Source organism: Plectropomus leopardus, chromosome 2 (assembly GCF_008729295.1).
Source record: "Plectropomus leopardus isolate mb chromosome 2, YSFRI_Pleo_2.0, whole genome shotgun sequence".
Lineage (NCBI taxonomy): Eukaryota > Metazoa > Chordata > Actinopteri > Perciformes > Serranidae > Plectropomus > Plectropomus leopardus.
In genome coordinates this window covers 10,082,989-10,101,367 of record NC_056464.1, presented here as the reverse complement: position 1 = coordinate 10,101,367, position 18,379 = coordinate 10,082,989, and the positions used below count along the sequence as shown (strand labels likewise).

The 18,379-nt window shown below is 38.4% G+C and overlaps 1 protein-coding gene across 1 annotated transcript; it reads left to right on the top strand.

Annotated features, from left to right (window-relative positions):
• The first annotated feature begins 1,115 nt into the window (after positions 1-1,115).
• Positions 1,116-17,942, top strand: cdk4 (cyclin-dependent kinase 4). Its single transcript, XM_042500309.1, has 8 exons — positions 1,116-1,349; positions 10,355-10,589; positions 10,679-10,814; positions 10,961-11,128; positions 11,774-11,883; positions 14,658-14,708; positions 14,797-14,932; positions 16,908-17,942. The coding sequence occupies exons 2-8, from the start codon at positions 10,363-10,365 to the stop codon at positions 16,995-16,997; spliced, it is 918 nt and encodes a 305-aa protein (XP_042356243.1). The 5' UTR covers positions 1,116-1,349; positions 10,355-10,362; the 3' UTR covers positions 16,998-17,942.
• The last annotated feature ends 437 nt before the right edge of the window (positions 17,943-18,379 follow it).

Genomic DNA, 18,379 nt, shown 5'->3' with positions numbered 1-18,379 from the left:
TCATTACCATTCAAACCTTTATTCAAGACTTGGGAAATCATTGTGGGAGACCCTCATTTTCAATGATGCAGAGCGTGAACAACACATTTAAAAAAATAAGCAATCAAATCAAAAGAAACAAGACTGAATCATACAAAACAACAAACAATAATAGCAATGAAAATAGCTAAAAGTAGAAATGCAGGAAAACAACATGGTAAGGTGTAGAAATTGTAATTAAAAACAATTAAACTTGATTAAAACAAGATCTGAAATAAGGCATTTGAATAGATGAGTATGCCTGTCTGTTTTTCTTTTGTGAGCCATGTTTGAAGTCAGGGACAGGCCAAAAAACAGTAAAGTAGTTCGTAAACAGTAAAAAGCAGGCCAGTGAAAATGTTGTGGTAGGATTAGGGATTTTTTTTTTATGTCTTTTACTAATCCAGTCGCTCTTTAAAACTGAGTGAAGACTAATTTGAAATGATGTTTGAGCGCTGCTTGGGCGGAGATGGACGGTAGGCCTTTTTTTTTTGTGGTGCGGCATTATTGAGTCTCGCCAATAAAGGAGCTAAAATTAGCACGCCCATCCAGATGTTGTATTTTCATCACTGAATCGGAGCGATAAATACCCATGACTATAGAGTCATTTGATGCAGGTGTAAATGCCAACTGTAACCTTATCCATTACATACAAATCCAGATGTTAGGTATTTTGGGCTTTTTTGTGCTATGACAAAGGGGCTATAAATAATGAGCAGTCCCTAATATCTTTGATTCAGCTTTTTATTTCTTTATTGATACGATTTTTTTACTCCCTTAAAATACTATGCATTTTATAGACTACTTTATTTGTGTGAAGAAAATTTTAAAAAGAGATCATTTTACATGCTGAAATAATAGGTGTGTTTAGGTCTATTTCTAGTATATTTGATAGATGACACCAGGCGAAAGAACTGCTCTCTCTATATGTATAAAAACACGCAACAACTTTAAGAATAAAAGCATTTTGTAGCATTAATTATACGATTATTACAACTTTAAGAGCCACAGTGGAGCTTTAAGGTCTCCATACATGACAATGCTGTGAAGATTTTTAGCCCCGCCTCCTTGAAGAGTTGCCAGAAGCAACAGGAAGCGACAATCCCAAAAAGAGTGCAGGCTGCAAGAAAAAAACAGAGGAGGCCGAAATCATAATCTGTTGATTGGCTTCAGCTCCTCAGATCCACCGCTGGAGCTGAAAGCTGCCTCCCGGACCCGACCCGCCGCTCTGGACCCGCTTCTGGAGGACTTTATACGTGGCACATTAGTGAGCATGTCCTCCTCATAAAGCTGAAGTAAAGCTTACCTGCCGCACTAAACACACAGCCGAGGTGAGTGCAGCCAGCGTCTTGACTGTCGTTTACATGAGTGTTATTCATGTGTGTCACTTTGTCAGTTTATGTAATGTGGCACAGATGTGGAAATGGAAGTTGCTGGCGGTGATCTGTCTCTACTTTTTACTGTCTTCCTCCGCCACGTCAGTGAACATGTAGGTGAGGAGGGAAAAAGTCCGCGTGGCCTGTTTGTTGTTCCACTTTTTTATGCCTGTTTAATTAACAAAGGAGCGCTATGGAGGAGCACCACGTGTCGGGGCAGACACAGGGCTTTCCGTCTGTGTCCTGGCCTGTTTCTGCCTCCGCCTACTGGCCTCCAGTGTCCGGCTGGATGAAATGAATGAGAAGTTAGAGCCGATGATCGATCATGACAGATTGGTGATCGATAGCGGCTGTTAGAGGCCTCAGTGTAGTGAGACAAAGGTGAAACCGCCAGATGATGTGCTTAAATCTGTCCCCTCTGTGTTTCCTCTGGTGTTTGTCACTGAGGAGGAAACGGGGAGATGTTTTTAGGGTGACAAGTCATGTTAGAGCCTGAGCACTTCCTGTAGGAGCAGAGGTTTGGCATTAACACGACATTCAGCCTGATCATTCATTAATAGAAAGTTTAAGACTAAAAGCGGTCTAACTACAGTAAAACTGTTTTATATCAAGCTGCTTTATTCTGTTTTTTTTCTCCCCTTGTGCTCAGATGATGGTGCAGACATGGCAGAGCTTTAGAGCAATATCATATTAACAAGAAAATTTAGCCCATATATATGGTGGTGGTGGTTTAGAACTGTGACACTAAAATTGTAAGAAACTATCTTAAAGTACCTGTACTTCCTCAGTATTTCCTATTTTTTGTTACTTTATTCTTTCAGGCACATATTGTACTTTTTGTAACACTTAATTCATTTGATAATTTTAGTCGACAGTTACTCAAATAATAGGCTAAACTTAAATAAATATAATATACTCGTAACTAATATATAATATACTTTGTGATATAAATGTAGCAAATGAATTGGGATGTAATAATATAGATATGTTTCACAGATTGACAAGCTACCCAGCAGATGAAGTATATTAGGTATGTTTTCTTTAGTTTATAATCACCTCAAAATAAGAACAGTTGTGGTTTTGTTACCCTAGAAAGAGCCATTTATATCTATGTAAGGAGACTTCACCCATGAAGTCCGCCATGTTTCTACAGTAGCCCAGAATGGAAAAACCAAACACTGGCTCTAGGTAGGGCCATTTCAGTTTTTGCCTTTTCACATCAGCCACCATAGTTCTCTTACATGCTTAGCACATGGAGGAAGTTTCAGTTGGTTGCAGTTTCCAACCTCAGTGCTGGATCAGTTCAATTTCAATTTATTGTCATTCAAACATGTTAAAAACATTAAGGAACTAAATTCGTTACCTAGGTCCTGCAGCGTACAAAATACATAATATTAACTAAAATAGACCTCATAAATAAATAATAATAAATAGCCCAAGAACCTAATGGATGAAACACAGTTAAAGATGCCACTAAATCCTACACATTGGGCCTTTAAAGCATGACACAGTAAAACATGAATAATTATAATCCAATAAGATCTCATATGTTATTCTAAAATGATTCACTTTTGATCATGTAAATATATTTTAATGCTAATACTTTTGTACTTTCACTTGAAGTGAAAACAAAATCATCTGGAAAGACCGTGTTTGTTGAGCTCTATTAGGAATGGAGAGAGTAAGTTTCTGCAGTTTGACATTTGACGGTACAGGCCTGCACATTCACCCTTTTCCACCAGGCCTCTCTCCTCCGCGTCAAGTATTTTCTCAGTGGCCCTCTGTGTCTCTGCTGCCTCCCACAGCAGTTGCCTCACAGCCTATAGCCTTCAGTGGAAAGTTGCTAAATCAGTTTTTTACTTTTTATGAGGCATCCAACATCTGTGACAATGTGCTAACTCATACGAACGATGTCATAACTGTATGGGCTCTCGGAAAGACCCATAATGCTGTCAAAATGTATTCCTGATAGTAACATCATACCAAAACATTCTGAGAAAGTCACCAAAGTATATTAGTATCGTCAAACTATACAAAAAAAACACATCGGAGAAGCCTTTTATAGCAACAAAAATAGTTATTGAGTAATTATTTGTTATAGGTGGTAATTAATCCCATTCTAAAAATGTTATTAAGTTCTGTTCTGTTGGCGGTTGTTTCCCAGACATATTGTTCTTGCCTGTTACCACTAGATGATAATTGATTTCTGGTTTTAATTGTTTACATTTTGCAGACTTTATGGTCCGTTCTAGTATTGTGTTGCTCACAAATTCTTGTTCAGTGTTGTTGTCATCATTTATAGCTGCCTGAAAACTGTTGCACAGTTGGTTCTACATGAATATGATATTATTAAAGGATTTTTAACTATAAATTGTATTTATATGTGTGTATATGCAATATAAATGGCAAAGCTAGTAAATCAAACCCAATAATTAGCAACAAACTAATATAGACATATAATTTTGTTTGGCATTTGTTTAAAAATGTTGTTTTTCATTTGAATAATTTAAAGGTTAATGATTTCAGATCTCTGCAGGGTTGTTAGCGAAATCTTACCGGACAGACATACATACATGTTTCTCTGTATTTTAATGTTTTTATAATGAACTTCAGTTGTTCAGTGATAGTTCACTAGTTGTCTCTAATAAAATGAGAGAAGGCAGAACTTTATTTATCCAGAAGACAATTTGTAGAAAACAGAAAAATGCTGTTGTGAACAGTAAAATGTACTGAATTTTGAAGTTGTGTTGATCAGCAACAAATCTGTATGAATTAAACAAAATCTGTATTTTTCTTTTTGTAGTGTCAAATTGGGAAAATCTGAAAATTAACACGCAACAATGTTGCACTGAAATATAGATGTTGATTGTTTTTACATTTCTGTTCTGATGAAAGAAGTCACTCGTCTTATTTTGAAGGACTTGTATATGCAGTCTGTTTCTCAGCTCAGTTCTGACATGAATTTTGTTGACAGGAATTTGTATTTCTTGCAGATACACAGGAATGCAGGCGGATTCTTGTCCGCAGACACTCTGACTCAACTTTCTTTGCATAAGAGGAAGAAATGTGGTGTGTTCAACATGCATAATGCAACATCTCTTCCTCTTATTAACTACACTTTATACTGACCACTTCAGAACTTGTGGTTTGGCAGCAGATCTGAATATTCACAGCCTTGACTGTAACATCTCTATTTCGTGTTACTTTATGTTCACTTTTACAAGTATATAATTGAGTATTTTATTTAGTATTGTTGCAATAGTTGCACTTCACTGAATATCATGAGACATAATTAACCCTATATGTACAAGTTGGGTTCTGAATGGTAAGAATAGTTGACTGCAGCTGTGTGGTGAGATTTGCATCTCGATGATTTCATCAAATCATCTAAATAGCCCCAAAAGACACGTATACAAAATTACAACATTCCCAAGTAACTCTGCGTTGATCTTTTTTCGTTTCCGGGCTCATTAAGCAATCATGTACCACAAAGTTACAGTACAAACATGCTGTCAACATTTTTTTCAAATATCTTTACAACATAAAATTTTGGAGTACTGGCTTTTGGGAAATGAGGAGATTGGTACAAAAGATAATGAATTCCTTAAAGTGTTAAGCTTTCAGTGGATTGTGTTTCTGCTCTTTTGTTGCTGCACTTTTCTCACTCTCCCCTGCAGAAACTATTTTAGCCGCAGCCCTCCTTCATCTCTTTCACACTCTGGCTGCCCTAACAAGTCCACCGTGATTATAGTTTATACCTACTGGCAAAGCATGACTGAAAGGTTCTCTATTGGCAGTTAAGGGTTTTACTGATAGTTTTTATTCATATTAAGAGGTGAGGATTACAATCAGTGTGTTGTTTATAGAATAATGTTGTCACGATACTGGAATTTCTAAATGTAATACAATGACTTGAAAAATATTGATATTTTTAGCATTTTAAATACCACGGAGCTGACACTGAGGGCATAATATCAGAACTTTTATTAAAAGATAAATATAACTAGGTGACGACAATGACTTTTCTTTCTTGGTTAGCCGCAGAGAACAGCAAGATGACTGCAATAAACATTAATAACAAGAGTGAGTGAGAAAGTGCAGCTGGTACTAGTGTATCATAACTGCAGAAAAATAGCATTGAAGCTGTTTCAACTATATCGATACAATATGCATCGATAAATGTATATTTTCAACAACAGTACTGTAAAATGTTTAATAAGCCATGAAAAATGACAATTTCCCCAAGTCCAATGTTATGTATTCAAATCCCTATTTTGTCAAACCAACAGTTAAAAAAAACAAAGAAATTTACTAAGTAAAAGCAAAGTGTCAAAACCTCAAATTGAAGAAGCTGAAAAGTGACTTTAAGGATCCTTCAAATACCAAAGTCAGTTGAATAAGCGATTAATAGACTTATTTGTTAGTCGAAGATATTTCCATGGACCTAAATTTAAGATACTCTCCAAGACTCACAAAATCACATAAAAACTTTGAACAGGCAACAGGATCATGATATTCATGTTTATCAAACTGTAGTGGGAAGGTAATGGTAAACGGTGAGTAATAAATAAATAATACCAGAACATATGGGAATATAGAAATATTAACATTTAATTTACAATACATGTCATTTATGACAGGCCGTAGCTGTTATCCAGAAAATCCTGTGCAGTCTTGTTAGCAAGCTAATGCTAAAGCACTGTGCACCACTTATAATGGCGAAGTGGACAGATGGACGTTCTTGGCAACAGCGATGGGTTGCTTCATAACTTTTCAAGCCAGAAATTCTAACACACTGTGCACCTCAGAAACCACAGGCGACAGTGCAATAGGGGAGACTAACACACCCCGCCATGCCACAACTGCTGCTGACTTAGCAGCTACGGGCAAATGCAAACGAGACCTGAAAATATTCAGAGAATTATCTGGAGTAGAAGTCACTTTTCTTCAATGTATGTAGTAGGGGGTCCATGCTCTGACTCTCTTTGAGCTAATGGGTCATTGGGCTAAAAAACATTGAAAACAGCGGTGTCAGAGCTTTAATAACTTTGTTTCAATTCACACCAACACATCAGTCACAGAGGCAGATGTCCCTCATTTACAAAGACATACTTAAATAAAGAGGACCTACAAGCAGGCACAGCAGTTTATGAGCCAACCACCTCTAACCTTAGAGCGGGCACGAGGCTGTGAAGATGATGCTGCCGCCCTGCTCTGTCTTTAGAATAATGAGCGTTGACATGCTGAACTTAGTGTCACAGATCCTGATCTAATGAACTGTACTGGAAAAACCCTGAAGGCAGCAGCAATAGGAGGAAGCAGAGGAGCACTGAACTGAAACTGTTAAATAGGACATAATGTGACAGGTGTCAATGCTGAGTAGGTGGAGGGGATCGTTGTATTGGGTCTTGAACAAAGGGAAGGAAGCGGTGGGATGATTCTCTCTGTGTGTTTGTGTGCTGAGAGATGGATTTGGTGAGGAGGCCAGAGGAAAGTTAGAGGGGCCGGGACAGAAAAGCAGTGTGGGGTTGAGCGGTTGAAGGTGCTTCCTGTGCTGGCAGAGTGGCTGCCAAATGTCCTTCATCAAGTGTATTTGCTTTAAAATGGCATCTCATTGAGTGAGTCATTTGACTTCTTTCAGGAGGTCAGGGACCTTGTCCTGTAGCTCGTGTATTATAAAACATTTGGCGAATGTAGAAGAGCATTTGAAAAAATTGCTCTTTGGATGTGTCTAAAAATATGTCACACATTTCAGTGCTATACGCCCAAAGTACCTGGAGAGCTCTTATGAGGCTTCACTCTGATAGAGGCCATCACAACTCGCCATAAAATGCTGTGCATTTACCTCCAAGCATAGTTGACTCCTGCTGCCAGAATGGCTGAAAAATGAGAAGGGTTTTATATTAGCAACCACTCTTTTTCCACTGGAAAGGTGAAAGTGTGAGCAAAGCCCTTACTGCCTCTATATAATGTTAATGGTGCAGCGTTTAGGATTTAGTGGGATATATTGGCAAAAATATAATAATAAGTATGCTTTCTTCGGTGTATAATCACCTCAAAATAAGAATTGTCTTTTTGTTATCTTAGGATGAGCCGTTTATATCTACACAGGGAGCAGGTCCTATAGTCCTCAGATACAGACAAACAACAGACAAACCAAAAACTAGCTCCAAAGATTCTCATTTTTTGTGTCAGCAATCATAGTTAGCAGCCCCCCTGTGATTAGAGGGTCAGAAAAATACAGATTTTTTAATGAGAAACTGCTTTTTTCAGCGTTTTTACTAGTTTTAATCATCAGGTACTTTTGTTTTGGTAAATGCCTGCTCTTCAGAAAAAACAATCAAACCAATCGGGATCGAGTATTTAAGAATGCTGTTTCATAATGCAGGTTTGAAGATGTCTGCTCACATCTTAGTATGGCTTACATTTTAGTATGTAGTTGTTAGTGTTTATAGCAGCCTAATTTTGTTAGATGTTCACCTCCCTGATGATTATAACTGGATTTTATCGACCCCTGCGAGGGAATTGAAACCCAATTTACTCTGCTTCAATTGATATAGATGATAGAGTTGGGCAATATGATGAAACATACCATGAGACAGAAGAAATGTGTCTACTGTGAGATAAAGTGCTGTAGCGTAACTATGGTTTAATTAGCTGTGGTTGTGCTGGGAAATGTTACAAATCAGTGAGCAGGACTGCTTCAAGACAGTATTTGATTTACAGGATTTTGTATCACCGTGATAAAGTACTTTGATTTTTTTTTCTAAGTATTTACCTCACTGGATTAGACCATCCCATCCAGATGTTTTATCTAGATACAGTTTTTCAGTCCTCAACAGTACTTGTGTAATTGCAAATGTTGCACATTCAGCACAGAGTCAGAATGGCCGAGTCAGCTTCTTGGCACGTCCTCCAGGTTGATGAGCTTTACAGCATGCCCCTCTGGATGCTGCCTCCTCTGTATACAGCACTGCTCAAACTACTGCTCACTGGTAGACAGTGCTAAGCAGCAGTGTTTTACAAATCGAATTACTAAAGTAGAAAACAGCCTTTGTTCCCCTTTGTTAAGCGCAGTGTTACAACAGATTGGTTTGTTGTTATGCAAACTGTTACTGAGAACTTAAGTGACTGCACCACATCCATATCTTCTCTTTAAACACTAATGAGGGTCAGAGGTTTACTGCTCCATACATGACCAGCTGCTCTGACTGGTCACTGAATGAAGCTCTCCTCCACACTACCGCAGCCCTTCTTCTCGTGCTGACGCATCCTGCAGTCTTTTTATTTTACATGCATCTTCTTAGTACTACAATACAGAGAGTTCATTACACTGGTTTAGTATGATTTTTTTTTTTCGTCTAAGTTTTTATGTATTTTTAACATCTGTGTCCAAATTAAGAGAGTCGATCTGTTAACAACAATATCGGTCTGTCAGCTGGTCCAAATTTAAATATCTCAACAACTATCGGATTGATTGCTGTTAACTTTTGTACAGACATTCATGGTTCCCAGAAGATGCATCCTGAGTACTTTTTCAAATTTGGCACAAATGTCGAATTGGAATCTATAATAACTGATTCGATTTTTTTGGTCAAAGGTAGAGGTCGCTGCTCACCCATTTCATTCTTGTGAACACAATGTATCCAGAACACCCTCAGGAAATTACTTTTAATTTGTCACAAATGTCCATGACAGCATGTTTCTTATTGTAAATCACTTTCACTGGAAAAATACATGTCTGCATGGTGATATAACTTATATTCTGCCAAAAAATACACTTTATACTTTTAATTGATCTTAATCTTTATATTAATCTACCTTTAATCTTCACACATATATTAAATGAGTCTTGGAAGGACATGGATGTAAACTGCAGCTTGACTGGTTCCATGAAACAGTATGTCTCAACAAATACTGTAAGTTATGTTGTATGATGTCTTGCCATGAACTTTTGTACAGGAATTCATGCCTCTGTCAGGAAGAATAATAATGACTTTGGTGATCCTCTGACCTCATTTAGTGCCATGATCAGGTCAAAAGCTGAATTTGTCCTTGACTTTGGTTTATAACCAATTACCTGCAAAACTAATGATATTCCTGTCAGCCACAACTGCATTTTGTGTTTAGCACTAAAATCTTAGCATACTAACACGTTAAACCAAAGCCTCATTCCCACTGCACAAAAAACCTGCTAACACCCACTAACTGCTGGCTTTTTGATGCAGTGACAATGTATATGACCAGCATTCGCACCCAGGTCAAATGACTTTGCTGTAGACACGGCTTTTTATCACCCGCGGCTCCGACTGGCATTGATGGGAACACAACACCCGGAGGAACGCGGTAATTTCAGATCCTTAACTGGCGAGATGCAGTGACGCACTGTCACTAATTATCTTCTGTCTCCTCCTAAGCAGCAATAACACACCAATCCAAGTTAGTCTGCACCGAGTTTAAAAAAGAGACTGACCAAGTAATACATATAAAAAGAGAAAAAGCCCCTGAAAAGTTTTCAAAGACCCCTGTTATTACTGCTGTCCACTGTTTACCTGTTCTCCTGCCTGTCACAGACACACCAACAAAACAACCCACACATACACACAAAAGCTGACTTAAAGGCACACTTGTGTACTCCAGCCATGTTCTCAGTGGCAGTGGAAATGCAGTCAATCGCTTATATTCAGTGGGTTCACTCGTGTTTGAAAAACCCACGTGCATGCATTTATTTTGGTGGGAAAGTGGTTAACCTAGTAGATATTACCTGCTAAACCTCAGCATGTTAGCATTCTCTCTTATCTAAGAGGGCAAGTGGGCTGCTTAGAATAAGAAAAGTCTTTATTTGATCAGAAATAAAGTATAACTGATAAACATTCTTTATCACCTTTCATCATCTCATTATTGTAATTAACAGCATTAATATCTTTTGCATCTGATTTGTGTCATACTTTGTCTCTCAGTCTGTTTAATGATGGCCATGGCCCACGGCACCAGTATCCAGTATGAGCCAGTGGCAGAGATCGGAGGAGGCGCTTACGGGACTGTTTATAAGGCTCGAGACACAGAGAGTGGGCAGTTTGTGGCTCTGAAGAGTGTGCGTGTCCAGACGGACCAAAATGGCCTCCCGGTCTCCACAGTCAGAGAGGTGGCTCTGCTGAGAAGGCTGGAACAGTTTGATCACCCCAATGTGGTCAGGTGAGACAGCTATAAACATGTTGTGGCGTCTACAACTATGTCACTGTGAGCACCTCTCACGGGAGTAACTGTTTTTATTGTGCATGCAGGCTCATGGATGTATGTGCCACCCAGAGGTCAGACCAGGAGACTAAAGTCACGCTGGTGTTTGAACATGTGGACCAAGACCTAAAGACGTACCTGGAGAAAGCCCCTGCTCCAGGACTATCCCCCAGCCGCATTAAGGTGAGAACTAACTGAATCGACATCAAAACTAAACAGCAAAATCTGACAAAATGATTAGAGGGAAGCAAACTGTATGGCGTGGGATTTTTCAATCTCTGTTAAAATATTTAGCTCCACTTGAAATACTCCTGTGTGTGTTTCTGCAGGACCTGATGAGACAGTTGCTGTGTGGTCTTGCATTCCTTCACTCAAATCGCGTGATGCACCGAGACCTGAAACCAGAGAATATTCTGGTAACCAGCCAGGGCCAGGTGAAGCTGGCTGACTTTGGGTTGGCCAGGATATACAGCTGCCACATGGCCCTCACTCCTGTGGTAAGACTACACCGTTAGTAATTGTGTCGCATACAGCTTTTTCCAAAGCATTGCATTTTTTTCAGTTGCGCAAAAAAAACAGACCTCAAGCCACTGAAGATGTAGTCGAGATATCCAATCTATCACACTGATCTTTTTACATGTTCCTCACTGACGATGCATTCAGTGTCTAACATGTAACATGATGCTAATCATTAACTTTGTGAATGCAAGACATGTTACAATGCAGTGCAGGCATTAAGGACATGTCCATGGTAGCTTATTAAAAATTCCAAAAATGACTGGGTAAAAAACATAGCATGAATGTGGAAGTTAATGTGGAAGTTAAAGTCAAACACATCTCAGTTTTGCCTATTAGCATGTTAACATTAGCTAATAGGCACTAAACACATAGTGCAGCTTATGACTTGATATTTATAGCTACTGTTGTAAGATTAAACTTTGAAAAATGATCAACAGAGCCAGACATGTAAATAAAACAAGTTCTTTGTTGCTGACAAGCTGAAGTTTGCAAAAGAGTACAGTTCTTTGTTTCACTTTTAACTCAATGTCATAATAAGTTTGTTTTGGTCATACGTTTGTTTTCTTTCACTTGCGTTTAAATATTTTCATACTGTTGATGACCTTCATGTTTGTGTGTCCCAGGTGGTGACGCTGTGGTACCGACCCCCGGAGGTTCTGCTGCAGTCCAGTTACGCCACACCTGTGGATATCTGGAGCACCGGCTGCATCTTTGCCGAGATGTTCAGACGCAAGTGAGTCAGCAGAATAGTGGCACTGTATATATATTTATGTTTATCTGTTTTGTTATAAACAATATGTTTTGATTTAATACAGCATGATATGCGCGCCTGTGTTAGTATTTAAAATCTAGGTTTAAAAAAGTGCCTCTCAAAAAGGTAACATGAACAGATTTTGGATGTTATTGGATGAGAAAAGACACCTCGGGCAAAGAAAGAGTGCATTAGATTTTGGTGGTGATCTGATTAAGTTACAAAGTAGCAGAGATTCGATTACATATATCCTGAAGGTACCTTTGCAAGGTGGAGGTTTGTGCTTACAAAGTGAGTTCTAGTTTCTCCTATAATTCCTCAGGCTAGCTCAGACTTTGAAAACCATGTCTCCTACAAAATCCATATATACTACTAATTTGCTTTGCCAAACACGTTTTTGGGGAGAAACTGCTGCTTGGATGATGTTAACTGACAGTTTCCTTTTAATGTTATTTCAAATCCCGAGAGCCAGTATGTTTACATGCACAGTTAAGAGGAGCTACGAGTATGGCTTGATTAGGCCATTTAATGGCACTACTGGCCTTGTCCCAGTTTACAGGCAGTGGGGGAGAATCGATTTATTGATGGAAGGTGGAGATATGCAACCTCTCAGCTAGTTGCTTAAGATCGAGTCACAATGTTTATTTACTTAAGGGTAGAAAACCGCTGAGTCACGCACATATAATTAGTCTGCTGAACAAACTCTGCCTTAATTGATTAGTTTTAAGCCACCTAAAAAACTCAATATCAGTAAACGCCCTTTTTACAGTATTTTCATCACTTCACCTTGCTGTAAAACAGCCGTTACCTAGAGGTATATAAAGCCGATACAAAAACACTAGACTGAATAAAGAAAAACTAAAGAGAGTAAAATTTTCATTTATTTTAAAGCAGTCATTTTACTTTTACTGAACGGCAGAGTTGTTGGTCTCCCACTGCCTCCATCAGCTGTTGTCTAAGGTGAAGAGGAGCTACTACTCAAACTAGTGTAAACTTAATCTGATATTGATTTTTTTAGGTGGCTAAAGTATGTTTTGCTGCGGCCCCATCCAAAGCTGTGCATTGCTTAGCTTCCATGCCCTTGTTAAAGACTGGTTCTCCGTCAATATGTGTTACCCCTACCAAAACCTGACCCAAAGCCCCGAAGGGTCTGTCATTTATTTATCATAGGAGGGGAGTGGCTGGGGTGTAACTTTGAATTAAAAATAAATATAAGATAACCTAAGTTAAAATCAAACACAAGTCCCTCCTCAGTGCTTGTCTGACTCGTTTTGCACCACCCCTTCCCCCCTCATAAATAACCGACAGTCCCTGTCCCTAACCACCGAGGGAGGCACCGGCGACCAGGAGCATGCGTAGAATGCCCAGGCCAGTTCAGGTCCGACTGAGGTGTTTAAATGACAGAGGAGCTCGATTTCCAATTTAAGTATCTCTGTGTGTTCAATCCAGTTTTAATCAGACTAACACAATATTTCGACTTTTTCTAACACCATGTAAACGCACAGAGTGTGGCATCATTATACCGCATCTAAATCTTGAGGAGGGAGGGTAGGACGTACAAAGCGCAGTGTCTTTTTGTTAGTTTTAGGTTACTATGTTAGGGAAGGACTGTGGCTTTGGTTAAATATTGACAAAACTCTTGTCCTGTCCTGTGTTACAAGTCAGCACATGAAATACAGAGACTATGGACTGTTTGCATATATGTTAAATATAAATATTTCCACATATTGTTCTTTAAAAAACATTTCCTGAACGCAAATTAGCTATGCACGAATGGCACTTTCAAGGGCAAGGTCTGCACACACAGCTTTTCCTTTTTATAGTCCCAAACATACTAACTCTATATTATCAGACATAACAGAACATCAAACGCTACACAATAATATGTTGATAATCTTAGCAGAGGGAGGTCTGCTCCACCTTTAGACTCATTCTCTCATTGATGAAAGAAGCTACACTCTTTACCCGGGGATGTGAGTGTCCAGATTTTAACTCAGACATATCACACATCCATGCACTAGAGCAGCCGTGATGAGTTTGCGGAGGGTTCAGATTTGATCTGGAAATGGATCACATTACGAGGTTATCAGCGGCTCCGGGGAAATCTGGTCGGGAACTCCAGACTGTCAGGAGGTGAAATTGGGAAAAGCAGCTTAACTTTGCCACACATAATAATTTTAGCACATACACATATTTATTGAATCCTTCTTTACATTAAATCTACAATAAATGAACTCTGACGCATATCATAGTTAAACTTTACATCTTGAAGTGATGAGTTACCAGCATCATGCGTACAACAAACCCACTGACGGCTCAAAGATTTTGATCTGCTTCAGCGTATTTAAACATGATTGGCATGCCTACAAATAGTTTCTACATGCAAAAGTCACGATGTGATTAAAGCTTTTCAACACTCATTTGTCTTCTTTGCAGTATCTGTCCCAGATTAGCTGAGGGACAGACACTGCAGCACCATCTAGTGGTACAAATGACACATTGCATGAAACGGCAGTCAGATTTAGTAAAGAGATTCATGCCTCAAAATAATTGCCTTGTGAACAGCAGAATTATGATAATGATATAAGGATTTAGTAATAGTATCATGAACGGTATAGTCAAATCATTGTATTAATCTATGACTAAAGAACATCATGTCACTGTTTGCCCTCCTGCACAGACAGGAGTTGCAACGACATGTGACCTAATGTCTGCCATAATCTATTAACTTTGGAACAAACTTTCTGTCTGTTTAGACCTTTGTTCTGCGGAGAATCAGAGGTGGACCAACTTGGGAAAATTTTTGAGTAAGTAACGCCTAGTTTCCATGATATTCACCTGACTGCATGATTTGTATATTACGTCTATTTCATTGAGAATTTTGTTTTATTTCAGAGTTATTGGCCTGCCACTAGAGGACGAGTGGCCTACTGATGTCACACTCTCAAGAAAACACTTTCCCCCTCTCTTACCTCGCCCAATCACTGACTTTGTTCCTGAGATAAATGAGCAGGGGGCGCAACTATTGCAGGTAAGACTTTGCCAAGAATTTGAAATTAAGCGTCTGTTCCCATCCTGCCTGGTAATTGTTTAAAAGAGTTGAAATCAGGACGGTAACAGATCATTAACCTCAGACTCCAGAAGAATCTCTTTTGCTCAGAGTCTGCTGATGTTAAACACAAACCACAAGAATTTCAGTGGTGCAGTATTAGTAATGATCATGATTAATGTTACTTATCCAGCTGGGCAAACTACAGGAGAGAGCAGGACATACAGCAGTCCTGTTTAAACTTGACAAACCATGTTTTGTGATAATGGGCTCTATAAATAAAATTGACTTGACTTGACAAGTATTCTTTCTGCGTTATAAGTTATAGTGCTGGTAAGACTTTAAAAAAAGACCTAAAATCACAACTTTTCCAATGAATTAGTATTTGGTTTAAACAACTGCTCTGAAAAACAAAATGTTCCTTTTCTGGAACTGAATCATTGACTTAATAATGCCTTTTAAAGTAGATGGTTTATTTTACTTTGCCTCTCTAAATAAAATATGGGGTTAAAGACAAACCAGTATTTTAGCCTGGACCTTATTTCCTGTGGTTTTGTGTCTAAGTGACTAATGGAGACAATTTTTAAATTGATCCAACACTGAGTGAGAGTGCTGTAGCCACAAAAACAGGCTGCGATGTGATCCTTCAGGGCGTTGGTGCCATTCATGTGCACCCTCCACTTAAAGTGCTTGTTTGTGCCACTTGCAGCCACAGATTGTTATTTTAAGTCTGACCTTATGGAAAGGATCATACAGAGAATTACATTTTTTTTTTATTTTATTAATTTTGCTCTTCTGATATCATCTTTCTGCAATAATTAAATTGTTTTACTCAAATAACAAACAGACCTGATGAAATAAAAGATAAAGAAAAACATTGCATTTCTCTACAAGGATTCTTTCCATGATGTTTTTGTTAAACTGCATGTATTTAGTATCAAGATTATACATTGATCACATACAACAGGACATTCAATGCTTATTCAACATTTTCAGTTATCAAAGTTCTTAAGAGGGAAAAAAAACATTATTTAAAGAAAATTGCACAAGTCAAAAGGACACAAAAGGAAAACAAAAACAGGCATAAGGGTTCTTCTGTTTAGTCAGATATACACTTACAGGTGTCTGTTTCCTTATAAAAATGTCCTTTTTCATTTGCAACTGTGCAGTCTTTTTTTCCCCTTATGTACACCTGTCTCAGACTCAAGTGTTTTATTCCACAGTGGGAGAGAGTTGATCCTTTCCATAATGTTGTCAGACACTTAAATTAAGAATCTGAGCCCGTCAGTGTCAAAAACAAGCACTTTTAGCAGACATAGATTGACACCAGAGTTGCCCTAAAGGATTACATTGTAGCCTGTTTGCTGCTGCCGGCTTCAGCTCTCTCTTAATGCCGGACCAATAATTTCAAAAATTTGTTTTTATGGTTTAAAAAATACAGAACTTCCCCTGTAAGTGCAAAATTAGAAACACAATTTTAATCTAGAATTTATTTAAAAACAAAGAAATTAAAATATCTAAGTCGGAAGAACTAAAGACAGTTAATGAGCAATATTAGCTAATTTTTGGTGTTTTCTACTTCTTTTTTGATCAGTAACTGCCTTCATTTTCCGCTGGTTGCCTGGCAACTGGTCCTGGCCAAAAGATAGTGTAGCACATAACCCTGCATGAATGGCATATTGTCTTTTATCTTTGATTTTGAACAGATGAGATATAATGTGTTAATCAGTGACCGTCAGAGGTGCTGGTAAACAGGTTTTGTCACTTTTGAGGAGAGCTGGGCTAGCTGTTTCCTCCTGTATCATATCTTCATGCTAAACTAAGACATAGACAGAGTGGCATCAAGCTCCTAGTCCAATTCTCAGCAAGAGAGCGAATAAAAGAATTTCTCAAAATGTCAAACTATTTCTTTCACACCTGACGCAGCTCTGATATCATGCTATTCTTTCTTCGACAGAGAATGCTGACCTTCGACCCCTTGAAACGAATATCTGCCCTGAGTGTCCTAGAGCATCCATATTTCCAGGACGAGGAGACATTGACTTGAAATGGTGCAGTGAAACATGTGGCGAGAGGTTACAGTGTCTAAGTTTAGACCTGGCCTAACCATAAAGGATTTAAATTTCATTCAGTGCATAGCCTTTCAAGATGTCTGGGTTGTGCTTTGGGATTTTTTTTTGTTACTCCTACATCAAAAAAGGATTAAAGCCTGAGAAATGGAATTTAAAAAAAAAAAAAAAACAGAAGAGGAGTGAACCGAAGGATCACTGGCATGTTTTCCGACGTCACAATTAATGATGTTAACATGTCGTGTCTTCAAGGACAGTACCAGTGTTGTTGATGTTTGATTTAAGTCTCAGCTTCGTCCGCAGGGACTGATGCACAGAAACGTCTGTCATCTCCTCTGAAATGTTGCTCTTGTAACTTTTGTACGGTGTTTAAACAGAGGGAAGCAGAGATGCCACCTTTTCTCGTTATGAGCTGAACAAAGTCTGACAGAAGTGGCACCTCGGGGTTAGAACTGCCAGCCGTCAGTGATCTTACTGTATTTGTGTTCATATTTATCATACTAACAGAACAATAAGACCATAGGTTTTATGGAAATCATGAGGAAATGAAAGAATAGAACCAGAAGAAAAACGCACAAGATAAACACACATCAAAATACTGGTATTGCCCTTAAATACAGTCATAAACAGTTTATTTTATTGGAGAACTGAAGGGTTAGACTTTTTCATTTTTAACAGTTTTTGTCTGTTTGCTAAAACCATTTGAAATCAACCAGCATTGCAACCACAAATGAATAAAAAAAATCACATTCAAACTTCATTTGTGCATTATTATGCAGATGGCAGTCCATAGAAAATGAATAAATGTGATTCTATAAAAACTGAGATATTTTGTGAAAAATAGTTATATTAATACTAACAAAAATAAAAGTTAGCCTCACTATGCTGTTGTTGTCTTCTAATATTGACTGAATAAACAGTTATTAAATGTGGCTGCCTATATAAGTGAGCAATGTTTTTCTTTTATTTTTTGTGGGTGAATTTTTTGTGTGTCACACATGGGTGACTAAACAATTTAGTATTTCATTTCCATTAAGCTGGGGGACTTGCAAGAGACGGATGTTAAAAAAACTAAAAACAGTATTTTAGGCCAAGCTTCATAAACATTCAATACCACACTTCCCATAATGCAACTCGATAGTGTCCTATGTATGTGTGTATGGATCTATGTGTAGCCTTCAAGTCCAATCCCTGATATCATCATAACAGGTTATGTTCTCAAACTTTGAGGGAAACTTTGCCGATTTTCTGCCAGCTCTGTGTCATCACAGTGTGGGCGGTATGTGTAGACCAACTGTGTTTGGCTTCCCCATGTGCCACGAGAGCCCAGACCTCCCCGCCCATCTGCCATCAAGTGGCG

Excerpts from the sequence above, each read along its gene's own strand:
- cdk4 (XM_042500309.1), top strand. The coding sequence starts at position 10,363 with ATGATGGCCATGGCCCACGGCACCAGTATCCAGTATGAGCCAGTGGCA. Across the intron at positions 11,129-11,773 it reads ACATGGCCCTCACTCCTGTG|GTGGTGACGCTGTGGTACCG; the intron begins GTAAGACTACAC and ends TGTGTGTCCCAG. Across the intron at positions 14,933-16,907 it reads AGGGGGCGCAACTATTGCAG|AGAATGCTGACCTTCGACCC; the intron begins GTAAGACTTTGC and ends TTTCTTCGACAG.